Below are 16,697 nucleotides of genomic sequence, written 5' to 3' on the forward strand. Positions count from 1 at the left end.
AGTTTTTTTTTACTTAATTTATTTCTATAGCTGTAAATATGCAGAGCAAACTTATATCTTTATTATTTCTCATCACCATATTACATATGTACAGAGATATTATGCGTAATATGTACAATATTTACAGTATTTACAACAAAGTGTATGTGTTTAGCCAGGAGGGCACACATTCTTAATAATAACACGTATAAACTTACATATTTGGACCAATTGATTTTTGTTATGTGAAGAAATCAATTCATTAAACAATAAAACAGTTGGTCTAGTATAAAATTTTCTATGAATAAACTTTTTTCGATACTCTAGAAAAAAAGAACATGTCATCATATAATGATATTTATCACCTACATCATTAACATCACATAGTGTACATAATCTGTTTTCTCACAAGATGTTGTTCCATCGACCTTGTTCTATAAGGCAGTCTGTGATCAGTGGTCCGAAATTTGCAAACTAAAAAATAATCTTTATCTTTCAAAATATCAAAGTATTTCTCAAATACAAGATCTCCCATAAAAATTCTATAATTTACAGCTTTAGCACTTCTATGAACCTTATCATTCCACTCTTGTTGAAATTGATCTAATAAACATGTTTTAACCACTGCCTTTAACCAAGTATCACTATGAATAGTCTGAGTAATCCATACATAAGAAAGACCACACTCATCAAGTATCTTTTTAACATAAAGAAGCCATGGAAATGAAATACCACGGTTTGATTGTATCTTGTACAATAATTTATACATTACGTACGAATATTTTGTTTGCTTTCCAGAAACAAGTTTAGTCCAATATGTTACCATTCTATGTTTTACATCTAAAAGTAATGGATGGCAACCCAATTCACCATAAACCATAATGCTTGGAGTTGAAGACTTTAAACATAGCAAAATTTTACAAAATTTTAGATGAACCTTTTCTATTGGTTCAGTATTTCCAAAGCTACAAAGTTCTGAACCATATAGTAATATAGGTTTTACAACCTTATCAGATCTAGTTGACAAGAAATCGATATATTATGGTGTCTACCTCTCTTTAGTATCTCATACATAGCCTTCAGTCCCTTTTCTGCCTGTGATTGTATTGTTTTCACAAATTTTCCACTTTTCGAAAAGAGAACTCCGAAATAACTGAAATCTTTGACAATAATTGAAATTTAATGTTAGATTGTTGGGCAATCTACCATTACAAAAGCAAAGAATCGTGGTCTTGTTAACATTAACTTTAAGTCTCCAAGTTTCACGGTACTGGAGAAAAATATCTAATTGATTTTGTAGGTCCTTTGGCATTTCAGCCATCAGAGTCATCTGTATATAATAAACATATAGTTTACAACCAATAAAATCTTCTACATCATTCAGGAAAAGAGCAAACATAAAAGGAGGTAGATTTTCACCCAGTCTGACTCCCATTTCACATACAAAATATTCACATGCACCTTTGAAATAAATAATATTGGATTTAATATTCTTATACATATTTTGAATAGCATTTAACATTTTACCATTTACAATGTATACTATTAAGAATACATTTATACCAAAGACCGTTTCTCCAAACTTTATGGTACGCCTTCTTAAAATCAATAAATGCGCAATATAATTTTTCGCTTTTTTGTCTGAAGAATTTCGAAAAATGAATACAAAGTAAATATGTTATCAATGGTAGGATATTTTTTGTCTAAAGCCTGTCTGGTTCTCATTCAGTACCATGAAGTTATCTGAAAAAGTGTTCCGGGGTTCGCTTAGTATAGCTATAAAAAGTTTACCCAAACAGCTTACAATCGTAATGGGTCTAAAATTTTTAGGGTCATTGCTATCTCCCTTATTCTTATATATTGGAATAATATTACCAATTAACCAGGTCTCTGGCTTAGTACCTATATCAAAAATCAGGTTAAATAACTTTTCATAAATATATATAAATTTCACTTGCTTTTTATCAACTCATTAACAACATCATCTTCACCACAAGCTTTGTTATTTTTAAGCTTTGTAATACATTTCAAAATTTCCTTCTTTTCTATATATTTATTTAAATTGTAGCTAATCTGAATGAATTCATCATTTTGATCATTTGCAAACAAGAGAGTGGAATCGTCATTATTTTCAGAGTGATCACTACTTAAATTTTTGTAATATTCATAGAGGGACTCAATACTGATATTTGGTGGTCTCCTTCCCTGATTAAGTACTTTCCAATATTCCTTAGGATTTGGATCTCATTCGCTTAAGTTTTATGGTCATGTCAGCTCTATATTGCTTCTGACAGGTATCAAGAGTCTTCTCATATAACTTTTCGGCATTTCTTAACTGTTCCTTGTTTGCCAGTGATCTTGACTTTTTAAATTTACATCTAAATTTTCTGTAATTTGTTCTAGCAAATTTGCAGTCTATATTGAACCAAGGCTTATCATTCACGGTACATCAATGATTTGCCTTCTTAGTATGTCTAGTTAGTTAGTAGTTATGAACAGTTTATATTCTAATTGATAATTTAGTAGAATACTAGAATTGTCCTTGAATTCTGATTGAGTCCGCCTATTGTATATACATATAGTATCATTTGTATTTTCATATATGTTAAGTATATAGTATAATTACAGATACTAATTCCATTAATACAAACATGAGCAATAGCAATATTAAACTTTGTTTTCATTTGTTCTACATGTATTTAGACTTGCTTTACATACACAATCATAAATCTTATTGAAAACTAATAATTGTGGTATTTTATACCTTTAAACAAAATGAATGTGACTATAGTGTTTTTTGGTATAAGGAAAAATTGCATGTATGATGCAACATGGTGTGAAATATGACAGAATCACACAATTACAAAGGGCTTATGATTTATTCATTTTTTGAAAAATTACTAGATAACATTATCATAAATTTACAGGTATTTTTATTTAGATTAATGACAATAATTACAACTTTTACTTTGACCTGTCATGGGAAACTTTATTTATTTAACTTACTTAAAATAAACAGAAATTTAAAATTCCCATAAATAATTGGTTTGTCTGAGGATTTAATTAAAAGAAGCAGGCCTTGTCAATGAAGTCTGTTTGACAGGAGGAGATTGGTTAATTTGAAACTGATTAGCTTGAAAGCCATATGCTAAAACAAATCAGATGCAATGTTTGACATAAAAGTTTGCTTTTCTAATAATGATCTAGAAAAGTATCACATTTCTCATTTATGCAACAGCATGCACTTGTCTTTTTCATTTTAAACTTGCAAATGTTGTCTATTATTAGAAAATTTATGGTCAAGGGGTTCTTGGTACAATTATAAATAGCTATCAGTTTAAATATCTTAAAAAGTGTAGTATACCTTCATTCATAACATGTGTGAATAACTAGCAGTATAAAGTGGAGAGATAAAACGATGATCTTTATTTGAAGTTTTCACCTGATGTGAAGATGATGGAATGTATTATAATATGGATTTAAATGCATACAGGACTATCTTTTATTTTGTCATAGTGAACATTTTATGTTACGTACAATGTAAAAATAGTAGAGGTAAGGAAAACAATTATAGATTTGTTCTCATTGATTTTATATGGAAAGAGAGAAGAGAATTCCTATTATGTTAATTTTTAGTACAGTTGGTGATTTGTTATCCTTTCTATGGAAATTAAATGTAAACAATAAACTTTTAAAAATTTGCATTTGCAATTTTTAAAAATCCTATATTTATGACATTAAAAGTGCTTTAATTGGTCTGATTTAATTGTTGAGTAGTAAATAAAGCTGAACATAAGGAAGAATGATCAAGATTTATTTTTAAAGGAGTATTTTTGATGCAAAAAAGAAAATAAATCACAGGATACAAACATTTAGTCTATTTATTCACACAGAAAGCCAGAGTTAAAGGGGGTATAGATTATGAAAGGGTTGTCAAACATTTAATTAACTGCTGGAAAATTTACAAGCTTTGTTCATGAGAAAAAGTCTTGTAAATTTTTCTGCATCACCATTTTTAAACGGTTATTTGATTTTGTATTGAAACTCGTTACATATGAAAAAAATGTCATTATTATTGGTTTGGTTTGAGATTTAAATCAAGAAATGCTTTATTGGTGTTGAAATTAGGAACTCAGATCAAATAATGTGTTAAATAGATTGTTAATGGAGGCATACTGTCAGGTGATAGAGATAAATGAAAATTTAATCAAAAAACATTTCACAAGGTGGAACTAACTACACTATAGATTGGGCTATATATGTAAAGTATTTTGCTTGTCAATTGCAATATGTTAAAACTCTTGACTATTTAGTTTTCATAGTAGCTTTAGCAGAAAAATCTCATTTATTGGCCCAACAGTTATATCTTGAAATTTGCAGGTGCTACCTTTGACCATTGACTGTTTTTTTGGTAATTTAATAATTTCCTTAAATGAGTCATGAAGGTCAGTTATCATAGTATTCACTTCACACCCTAACATGGTGTAGGTATGTAGGATCATTAACCCCATGTTTTTATCCTGTTAATTAATAGTTCTCTGTTCTATCTACATGTACAATGCTATCTGTATGAATTGTTAGTATATATGTTCCAGTTCACTGGTATAGGGAAAATGACTTCTTTCCTATGGCTTCTTCAAGGTGAACTGCTCTAATTCAACTGGAGTATTTTAGAAGTCTTATCTTTTCACTTTGATTTTAAAACATTTAAAAAATTTTTCATTACTCTAAATTTAGTGTTTTTACAAAGTATACAGCAGAATACAGTCTGTTTTTATGTTCATGATTTTATCCCCCCCACAAAAAAAAAGAAATTTTCTCATTTATGAAAATTTTCTAAAATGGACATTAGCCACTTTTTCCATGATAGTATGAGAGAAAGCTTTTTTTGGAAATGTAGAAATATAAATTTCTAGTATTAGACCATATGATAAATTATCAAGTACCATTAAACCTTTACAGACAAACAATTTGACCAATTTGCCAGATTTTTACTGATTTCCTGACCATTGTTTTATTGATTGTAATTATCATTATAGAAACTCAAGTATTCTAGGGGCATGAGTTCTATTACAATGCCAGATGACAATATTTAATATCAATCATGGTTGAAGGAACTCCTTTAAATTATTATTGATAATCCTATGTCCAAGGAATAGATCTGCCATTCACTAGGTCTATATATACCTTCCAGCATTTAAATGTGAATTATATATGAGTAATTGAAGAGACAATATATAGTAATAAATTTATTGGATTTGAAACATTGATTATTGCTTCAACAGTCATCATGGATCACTTGTAACATTCCATGTTAATTTTATTGACATGTGAAATACATGTAATATCCTTAGAACACCTAAAATCCATTTGATATGAAAGATTATTGGTACACGGATGTGAATTACAGGATCGTCTCTCTGATTGTATTTAGAGTATCAATGCTGCTGTTCATGTCTTTGGGTTGTTTGGCTTATTAATTTCCAGTAATAGTGGTCTATTTCTCTGAAATCTAAGTTCATATAACCCTAAAATGTTTCAAAAAGTTACATAAAACTGATTCATTCATATTTGATTTCTATACCAGTAAAGTCAGCATAAGAATTTTACAAATACCAAATTAAGATATCAATTCCAAATTGATTTAAGATAAGGGTGAAGCCTTAACTACTAACTGCCTTGTTGTATATAATATTTTTGGGGATGGGAGTCTAGAAAGCTAACTCAATGTACAAGTTATATTTTAGGGATGAGTGTCTAGAAAACTGCCTAATTGTATAAAATATTTTTGGGGAATGCAGCTAGAAAACTAAATCATTGTGCTAGTTATTTTTGGGGATGGGGTTTATAACACTATTTCATTGTACAACTGATCATGCTGTTATTCATTTCTTTATCAAATCTTCCAAAAATACAGGTCATATTGATATAGATTCACCAGAAATCTAAAATCATACACCCAGTACTGGATTTCAAAGAAACTTCACATCAGCAAATCTTCAATCATAGACAGGCATTAAGTTTAATTGCTTCCATGTAATCTAGTTAGTCAAAGGTTCTTATTTCTTGTTACAGAGGAAATCTATTGAGGCATGGGTTTATGTTTTCTGTGGAGAGAAAGGTCGTGTGTGAGGCTTCTAGAGAGGAATCTATTGAGGCAGAGGTTTATGTTTTCTGCAGAGAGAAAGGTTGTGTGTAAGGTTTCTAGAGAAGAATCAATGAGGCAAGGGTTTATGTTTTCTGTGGAGAGAAAGGTCGTGTGTGAGGCATCTAGAGAGGAATCAATTGAGGCAGGGGTAAATGTTTTCTGTGCTGTGTGAGGCTTCATGCAAAGAACCTTGTAGTTTATATTACAAAAATGAAGTTTATAAATATTAGATGATCAAGTTTGCCATGTGACATTTGTCTACAGATGATGTATGAAGCATGTGATCTTTTCAGTTTTTGAGTAGTAATAGATTAAATTCATTGATTGATCGACCTTCATGGTTTATCATTCTACAACACTAGGATACCTCTCTATAATTATCATGGATAAATCACTGAGTACTCAACATATGAGCCAGACAGAATGGTTCAAAGCATGTGTTATAACTCAGTATTATATAGGTAGCAGTGATTTACCAAATGTTTCCAGTGTATTTTTTTTTGATAATTCACACTGAAATAAATTGAGTAATTTCACTCTCACACTTTCTCCCGCCAAAACACCAATATCAATCCGCCATTCATAAAATTTTAAATTTATGTTGAAAATAACAATGAATAATGGAGGCAATCTATATAATAAATGGGATAATCAATTTTTGAATAACCAAAATATGATCACTCGTGCCAAGAACACATTCAGATGTAATTTGTGCACAGAACAAGTTCCGCACTCTCGTTAAATCTATAGGCGTGCTTAGGCACTCATGGTCATATTTTAGTTATTCACTCTTTCCAATTAATTATCCTATTAATAATGAGGTGTCTTTATATTAGAAATAAAAAAAAGGATTTAAAACAAGATATTCCTCTGCTCTTCCATATTATATAGATCTATTTATAATTTTAGGTCTGGTTAATGCTGATGATAAATAACTCGGTTTCTTAATGTTCACCAAGTGAATCAAGTTTCCTGATTTCCTTAGTCATGTGATGAAAGGTTTCAGGCTATATGACAGGTCTCCTATAGTTTTAAGAAATACTGCCAAAAATACTGATAAAATAAAAAAATAATAAATTACTGTATGTTTTGACTTCAATGAGTACTGCACTAATGTCTTCAATACGCTTATTTTGACTAAAGATGGAGTATGCTTTTAATGATGATACTTTCAGATGAATTACTTTTGGCTCTCTAGTGTTTATAGGGCATGCTTTTGGCTCTCTAGTGTTTATAGGGCATGCTTTTAGTTGTCTGGTTGTTATAGGCATGCTTTTAGCTGTCTGGTGTTTATAGGGCATGATTTTAGCTATCTGGTGTTTAGAGGGCATGCTTTTAGGTGTCTGGTGGTTATATTTTGGTACATGTATAAGGCATTCTTAGCAGTCTTTTCCTTAATTACATTTACATAAATTTAGTTGATTCTTTCTCCGTATCCTACTTTTCAGAGATTGCCATTGTAATATGTGTATTCCTGATGGCCTTAATTACCCAAATCACCCAGCAGTCCTTTTTATTAAATATATCTTGCAATCCAGCAAAGTCCTTTGAGTTTTAAATTAGTCCTGCAATGCAGAAGTCTTTTGAGTATTATCTCAGTTTTAAACAGTCCTGCAATCCAGTAGAATCAGGTGTATATTTTGGTAAATACTTCTATAAAGGGTATTATGTGAAGTACAATATTGATAGTAAATAGTCAATCAAATAGGTCAATATTTTTAGTCCTTAAGAAAAGACACCATTCCTTAATTGGAGATTAAGTTGTCCTAATGTGTTGAAATAGACTATTTTAAAACACCCATGTACAAAGATGTCGTTGTCTGTAATTATTTGGGTGGAATAAGTCATCATACCATATATTAGGGTGTTAGATCAATCTTTTCATTGTTCCAATGTCCCCAGGTTGTAACTTTTTATCACATTTTAACTGATGGCTTGGCCATTGACAAATTTTAACATTTCATTAAATATTTAAAAAAAGTATTTTGAAACAGATTTTATGAATATCCTGTCTGTGAAAACTTGACTATAGCTTGGACTTAGCCTAAATTATTTTGGTTAAATGATAATAGAGTATACTCGTGGACCCCTGGGGATAAAATATTCAAACTATAGTAAAAGTTGGATGTAATCCTTTAACTGTAACTCTAGATGTATTATAACTTCCTTGGTATATCAGATTGTTAGGATATTTGTCTTATCTTGATGAGTGTAAGAATTGGGGAATTGCTGATTGATCAGCTTAAAAATCCAATTTATAATTGAAAGAATTAAGGCAGGGTTTTGATGGGTTACGATTAAGTTTGTTTAGAAAATAGTTGTTACTTTAATCTTTCTGTGGCCTTGGTTGATGTCTTGGTACTTTGGTGTAGAGTTATCTGTTTCATTTTGTCTGTATGTCTGTATTTCAGAAATATATTTTCAGAAAGTGGATAAACATCAGTTATAACTTTTTCTGTCTGTTTGTGATGTATTTATTATAATTTCGTTTGCCTTGTTAATATCACTTAATGTGAAAATAGTATTTATTTCATAAGCTGAATTCATCAATACTTCTTTCTCACCACTCAAAGGACACATTTATATTGATGAGTTGAATTTAACTTTCATTGGGTGAACATCATTGTCAAGTATCATATTTCATTTTATCCTTTTTTCAGTTCTTATCACTTAGATTATACTAACACAGAGTTTCACCCTTTCTTTTCACATTAAAATACCAAAGCACAAGTTTTTTTCAGACTTGATGTTACATTTATGTTTGTGTTTTGTTCAGTAAGAGTTTTATTATATCTAGTATAGTTATCTATGGAGGCTGTGATATATTTAACAGAAATTTTGTAATAATGGGCCTTATCAAGTAATGGGGTGGTGGATTTGATTGGATTGATGGAATAGTTTCTAAAACATGTATTTGAACACATTTGGTTTGCTGTTGGAAGGATAAATAGAAAATAGAAATCAAGAAATGTTCTGATGGCACTGGAATCAGACAGCCACGTCAGACTATGATGAAATTAGGAAGTATCAATACTGAAGCTATACACAAGTGATAATACTTTCAAATATTATGCATTGGTCATTTAGCAAGTACAAATATCTGAAATGTAGGAATTTGGTAAAATGTGTGTCTTGTGTAAAAAAAGCTTAAAATAAAAAAAATAAAAACCAAGGGAACAGGTAGAGCTTTTGTCAAATGTTTTTAATGTTTGCAAAGTGAAAGGTATGAAATTAGCATTGGATGAATAAATAATATATGGTGTGCACTTCATTGTACTAATCACAGAATATGACCTCTGTTCTTGATTAGGTTATCATGACATATTAAAGATCTAGCATTAATCCAGTTTTTAAAGGTTAAAGCAATTCAATAAGGATTAGGAAATGTTCAAGGTTCTTTGCTTGGTTGATCCTTTTGTTTTAACCCAGGGGAGATAATCCAGCTTACTACATGGACTTTAGATCATTATCAATTTCAATGATAATTATGTATTACATGAATAAATCTTTAATTTTTACAAGGTCTGTTAATATGTCTCTACACTTTGCAATACTCAGAATCCAGATCATCCTCAACTGGTGTTCACCGAGTTCCTACCCTTATCTCTTGCCTCCTGTTGTCAGCATGTTCTACATCATGTGATTTTAGCAATACATGTAATCAGAAGCCATTTACTTTCTTATTAAATTTATCATCAGTTTTTTAACAAAATAGTGCAGCAGATATTTTACAATTTAAATTATACAACTTTAATGAATTTATCTTAATAGTGAAACATGAGTGGTAAAAATTGAATTAAATGCGGAAACTGAATACTTATGTCAGTTTTTTATCAATTTAATTTAATAGGAGAAATATTTGACGTTTTGGTTCACATCAGGTAGACCAAGAATAGATTCTGATTGTCAGTTTTGATTGCAGCCAAGGAAGTGCAAATTATAGTTTTAAAAGATTTTCCTAGCCAAGCTGTTCAAAATTTTGAGTCTGTGTGGTTAAAGCAGTAAACAGATATTGTTTAGAGTATATTGAATGCAAATAAAAAAGCATTCTTAGGAGAATTCATTGATGGAAAGTAGTTTATTCAGAGAAATACTGATTTTTTCAGCAACACAATTTATTGTAAGCATGCAAAGTTCATCTTGCTGGGTCTCATTTCCAATCCCTCGGTGGTGAATTTGGCTTTCTATTTCAATAGTTTTGGTTTTGAGTACTTCGTGTATACAATTTTTTTTTTATTTAGATTTTCCTCCATGTTTGATTCTAATGCTGCTGATGAGAGATGACTCCTTTAAACATATGTACAGCATATTGAAATTTGCAATATATATGATTGGTATTTTTTGTATTACGAATATTACAATCTGGGTTAGGTTACATGTATTTTAGTCATTGAATTATTACGGCACAAATGCATTTCAGTTTTAAGTATAATCTTGTTCTTTGTTGATTTTTATTCCTTTCTAAGCTGAACATACACACAATTTATTTTTACTTTCATATTTAATTGGAAAACAGTGATCTTTGATTGTATTTGAGCATGGCTAAATGTTGTGAACTTTCCCATACACCTTACTTAAGGAAATGTGAAAGTTTGAATCACTCCACTGAATACAGTTTACAAATAAGGAGCTTTTCTAGACAAATATTTATTTTTACATGATGAAATAGTGTTTAAACTTAGGATAAGGGTATTTACTAATGAGAAATCAACGCCTGTCTTGTTTCATCATAATGATCCTACATAATCCTACTGTAATCTATACTTATGACCATGGTTTGGGGACCTTTCATGTCCCCAGGGGAATTATGACAGAGAAAAGTTTGTATGGTCATTATTTATTACACAAAACTAAACAATTATGACAGCTAATAGTTTGAGAAATTATAGAAATTTCATTTTATGACCATGTGTTATATTTTGATTGAAATGACTTATTTAACTGTGACTTCAGTGTGCTGATGTTTTTTTTATGTGCATGTCATAAATTATCAAAATTTGAAGTATTTTGTAAAAATTGTTAATTTATTGAAACATTTATAACAAGATGAAGTTACTTACATGGACCAATATGTGAAGCACAAAAACATGTACTACACTGATGTATTATAGTAGATAATAGCATGTAAACCTTGAATACTTCATCTTGGTTGTACTTACATGTAGCTACATGTGTTTTTTACTGTCTTGAAAGTAGTTGCATAAATAATGCTTCTATGAAATGTCTAAATGTAAAGAAATCTCCCATTTCCTTTTGTTCTAGCAATCCACTAGATCCAGCTAAATTATTGGGAAGATTATGTATTACTATTCTTTTTAACAAGAATGTTTTAATTTAATTAAAGTCCCATAAAGGACAATACAATCAAATACAATTATGTCAGGTAATAAGAAAATACAAGAAATTCAGGGAAGAAAAATAGATAAGCTAGCTCACCCAGAAAAAACATATTTAGCAAAATAATAACAGTAATACCATGGCTATGTTAATTTCTGTGAATTTACAGGGCTGTTGGAAATGCATTGAAATCTAAGATAAAATATGCATACAGTATTGTAGAGTAAAGTTAAAAAAGTAGGTCCAGTAAGGAAATTTTTAGCCTCTTAATTTGTGCAATTTTTTAAAGATTTGTTTTAAGCTTATTTTTAGGTAATAGTAGTATAGTAAAATTTATGCCAATACTAAGGAAGAACTATTTCTGACAAAACTTTGGATGTAATTCCAGAAATAACAGTATGTATTATGCCATACATGTGTTCACTCAATATATTTGCATATAAGTTGTAATTAACTATTATTACAAAATATTTGAAGTTTGAGAATGAACTCCCATGCAGTCAATATTGAAAGAGCCCAAAACTACACAAAATTTGGCCTTAATCTGTATTTTTCACAGATTTAAAAAAAAGTTTAGTCAGGTATGAGGGGCTTATATTTTCATATATGGTCAAATTATTACCATAAACCAATCAAATTGACTAACATTAAAGAGTTTTCGAAACATCTCACAACTTTCTTCATGTGCCTTTGATTTTGTGGCTAAAGTTTGCCCTTATCAGACCTACTCCTTTAGACTCTTGTGTATCTGTTATTTTCACCAGGTCCTGTACAAGCAGTTGGATTCATTCTTTTGGTGTACTTTTAAGTCAAACCATTTGTCATGTGAATAAGGTTTAAATGGTAGCAGTTTAAATGTGAATTACATCTGATACAAAAGGAGAAACTTTTGTGGTTTAGCACAGATTAAAATTGATGTGAATTTCTCTGATCTCTTGCAACAAATCTGAATGGAGTGTATTATTCTCTGTGGAATATGAGGCATTAAAGGGTACACTGGGGTTAAGTGATACTTGCACTCTGGTTATACAATATGAATGTTATATAATAGTACCTTTGTTATTTAAGTGGAAGTATTGGACATCCCTGACAGAATGGAATTAATTATCTCATAAAAAGAAAATTTTGGGTGTAAAAGTTTGAATTCTGTAGACAGAGTGGTGGCATGAATGTGGGTCATGTTACTTTCACTTCTATTAAGAGATTTGCATGAATACTGATGGTGACAAAAAGTTCCAGGTATTTATGTAAAACTCCCACCTTTTATTACCATATTAATTGGATTCCCCCAATATTAAAGGTTACTATACCTATGGTACGTTGTAAGCTTTCAGACCCCTAATATTCCTGGTCTTGATTTACTAGTTGCAGGCATTCCATCACCACCCCTGTATACCCAATATAAGTTTACTATTTTTCCATCACCACCCCTGTATACCCAATATAAGTTTACTATTTTTCCATCACCACCCCTGTATACCCAATATAAGTTTACTATTTTTTCCATCACCACCCCTGTATATCCAATATAAGTTTACTATTTTTCCATCACCACCCCTTTATACCCAATATAAGTTTACTATTTTTCCATCACCACCCCTGTATACCCAATATAAGTTTACTATTTTTCCATCACCACCCCTGTATATCCAATATAAGTTTACTATTTTCCCATCACCACCCCTTTATACCCAATATAAGTTTACTATTTTTCCATCACCACTCCTGTATACCCAATAAAAGTTTACTATTTTTCCATCACCACCCCTGTATACCCAATAAAAGTTTACTATTTTTCCATCACCTCCCCTGTATACCCAATATAAGTTTACTATTTTTCCATCACCACCCCTGTATACCCAATATAAGTTTACTATTTTCTTGTTATGGTTAAAGATTTTCCATCCTGCATTTCAGTTGTACATTTATATACTAGTATTGCTTCCAATGCCAATACTCATGAGGTTAACCCAGGAATGTATACAATGGCTATACTAAGTCAGATTGGACTGAGAGGGCACATAAAGAACATGTATAAAACAAGTCAGCAATAAAAGTGATTGATCCTGATATAAACAAACTTCTGACTACATTATATAAAGCTGCCAGAGGCTGTATGTATCTATACTAGCTTTTTATCTATAATAGTCAGGCTTTGTAACTAAGTTGTTTTTTTGTTTGTAGTTAGATTTTGAATAGATAGCAAACAATATCAAAAACATATCCTCTGAATTAGCCCATGTCCATCTTGTAATTGACCTGACCTTAAGATCTCAAGGTCATTAAGTGTAAAATACTAAAAAATAGATAAAGAAAGAAAATGCTTCTGCTGAGGTATATGATGAATGCTCTATAATTTTAGACAGTAAAGTTTTGGTTCTGTCCTAGGTTTGACAATGTAGCTTAATCCATCTGACTTTTAATGCCTTCACAGGCACAGGCCCTATGTAATGACTACACAGGCCCTATTTAATGACTACACAGGCCCTATGTAATTGTAGTATTACAGGTTTGATACTTTAAAGCAGATGAAGATAATTCTGCCTCAATCAGCTGTATCCTACATTACAAATTATTTATATCAGACATGATTGTATCTTTATCTGATAAACTGACCAGTAAGTCAGGTTAAGTAGCCCTTCCTCTGGCTAAGGACTTGGTTAGGGCTATTAGCTTAAGTCATTTAGCATGCTAATTTTATCAATGAAACAATTGTGCTTTGAAGTGGTTTACAATAGTACTATATGATAATAGTTTGACCAAAGGTGAGATCATGTCTTATCTATGGAAAACTCACCAAGAAAACAACTGCAATTTTACTTTTTTGCCAAGTATATTTATTTTTAAAAAAATGGCACAAAATGTTGATAAGTATGTATTTTTTATTTTTTACCAAATATTTGTTGACTCATATTAGCTATTTAAAGTTTATCAGTTTTGTCACCTAGAAATGAAAGATTTATGTGTTATAGTATCTCAATACTAGAAAGTTACATGACAAAAAAATCTTTATTTTGAAATTCCCATCCCAATTTTTTAAATTTTTGTCAGTTTTTTTGGGCAGGTAGGGATGAGAAAATACTAATTAATTACATTTTGCCTTAATTATTATTCACAAAATGAATACCATCAGTAAATATGCACATTTAGTGATAAAAGTTCTCATGCTAATGTTTAATAACTGGATTGCTGATGATAGTAGATGATACCAGCTGTCAGTTTTGGGGGGACAACTAAAATTCCTTATTCCATTTTATGGAGGTGATGAATTCAATAAAATGGGGTGTTCATCCAACTCATGTCTGAGCCATAGGGATTTCTTAAGAGTCAGATGTAGTTTGCCAAGATGTAGAGGTTATGTGTGCTATAGCAGTATAGAACAGATACTATCAATTATGTTTAGTCATTGGCATAATTTAAGCATCACCATAAGTTTGTTATAATTTCAACTCTTGTATCTTACATTGTATTGATAGTTTTTCGATTTTTTTTCATCCAGATACAAAAGTATCATGTCGTTGATATTTTGTATGTACATACCAGAGATTATCAGACAAGGTGCGGTTGTAGTAGAAGGTACTATGTATGTTTTTATAATTCAATGAACAGTGAAGTTTAAATACTGACACAAGTGATACTGACACAACACTTGAATCCAGACACACAGAATGACTTGTAAGGTAACCATTGGTCAGTATGATATCCCATAAATAAGGCTTATCTGACAGCTGGATGTTTCTTTTCACTATTCATACTGACTTTTTTATTTTCTGCCTGGGGTTTATTTATATTCAAAACCCAAGTAAGCATCAGATTCCAGTCCTGTTGTCCATTTTCCATCTGTATAAAATCAGTATGGGTTCCTTTGTATGGGTAAGGGCATACAATGATGATTAATTATGGTCAGGTGAAAGTAAATTTGATTTATTTATTTTTCAGATCCTTCTTTTCAAATTTGATATTTCTGTATACATCAAGTTCTGTTTAATGATGTGTAGATTCCGTACTAAGAATTAGAAGTTTAATTTCATACACTGTTTAAAGCGGGGGTGAATACTTTTATTCTGGAAAATATGTGTGACCGAGGATAATTTCTTTCAATGCTGTAAATGTATTTATATATATAAGTGGTGTGAGGGTGGTCTTGACTCCACCTCCCTTCCTTCAAAGATAAATGTATCCAATAAAATATTCTCATCTTTTTAGGAGTTAATTACAATGGCTTTACACAGTGTTTTAGTCAAGTTACTGGGTCTGATTTGATAAATTTGAGTCTAAAAGAAGATATTAAGTTTTCTTTGTTTTACTGTAAGGTGAATAACCATAGCCTTGACAGGTGGAAGGGGAGGAGATGGCTCTAATTCAATATTTGTAGTCTGCCATTGAAAAACAATTATCATTTTGACTTTGAATTTGTAAAGTTAAGTTGAGGACACTAGACTAAGTGGAATGTTTATATTGTGTTTGGTATCTGCATGATGTGTTTACTTCTGTCTGTCAAATATAAACAGAAATATCTTTGATCAAAAAAGTATTCTTGTCTAATGACATTTAAGTTAACAAATTTATGATTTTATGTTGAAGGTGTATTTTTCTCTAGCTACTCAAGAAACTGATAAAAATCTTAGGTAGTCTGAGACCTGCAGGGAGCTATTGAATGTCAATCATTTCTTGAGAGAGTTGAGGGAACAATAACTGGTCTCCGATATCATTTCAGATATATAGTTGTTGGTGGAAAGAATAAGAAATTATGGTTATTGGGATATATTTGCATTTCAAAGTAATGTTTGACTACATACTGATAGAAAAGTTTCTACTCTTAGCACCCTCTATGATAAATGTGAAAAGTTAATAAGCTAGACAAGTCTTGCAAGTTGAATTGTTTTTCTCTGCATAATCATGGTATATAAGGCCATATAGAATTCTGGACCAATAAGAAATTATTCTTCAACAGAACTTGGACTAGTTCTTTAGTGTATATTTTCAGATATTTATGTGGTTTTCAGTCCTAGTGTATTATTTCTCCATTACTATAGAGTGTAACATCTTTGTGGTTAACTATCAGAGTTTCTGGTCTATACAGATTGTATGCCGGTGTTCCAGTACTTGTCCACCTATTACATGCTCATGGTACACGACATTTAACAGATTTACTCTGTAACTTCAATTTCAATTTGTAGTTTTATATTACCCCACAAGTGCTGTTGAAAAAGTAAACTTTGATAAATTACTC

General features: G+C 30.7%; 1 protein-coding gene across 3 annotated transcripts in view; it reads left to right on the top strand.

Moving 5' to 3' along the window:
• The first annotated feature begins 3,301 nt into the window (after positions 1-3,301).
• Positions 3,302-16,697, top strand: part of LOC148615459 (uncharacterized) — a 95,703-nt gene continuing 82,307 nt past the window's right edge. For all 3 annotated transcript variants that reach the window (XM_088590354.1, XM_088590355.1, XM_088590356.1), the window contains exon 1: positions 3,302-3,534. In XM_088590354.1, the coding sequence (XP_088446480.1) occupies positions 3,441-3,534 (94 nt within the window). In that variant the 5' untranslated portion in view covers positions 3,302-3,440. The remainder of the gene's footprint in view (positions 3,535-16,697) is intronic.

The sequence above is a fragment of the Perna viridis genome, chromosome 6, assembly GCF_037379345.1.
Source record: "Perna viridis isolate PV_CMFRI_1.1 ecotype Kerala chromosome 6, ASM3737934v1, whole genome shotgun sequence".
Taxonomy (NCBI): domain Eukaryota; kingdom Metazoa; phylum Mollusca; class Bivalvia; order Mytilida; family Mytilidae; genus Perna; species Perna viridis.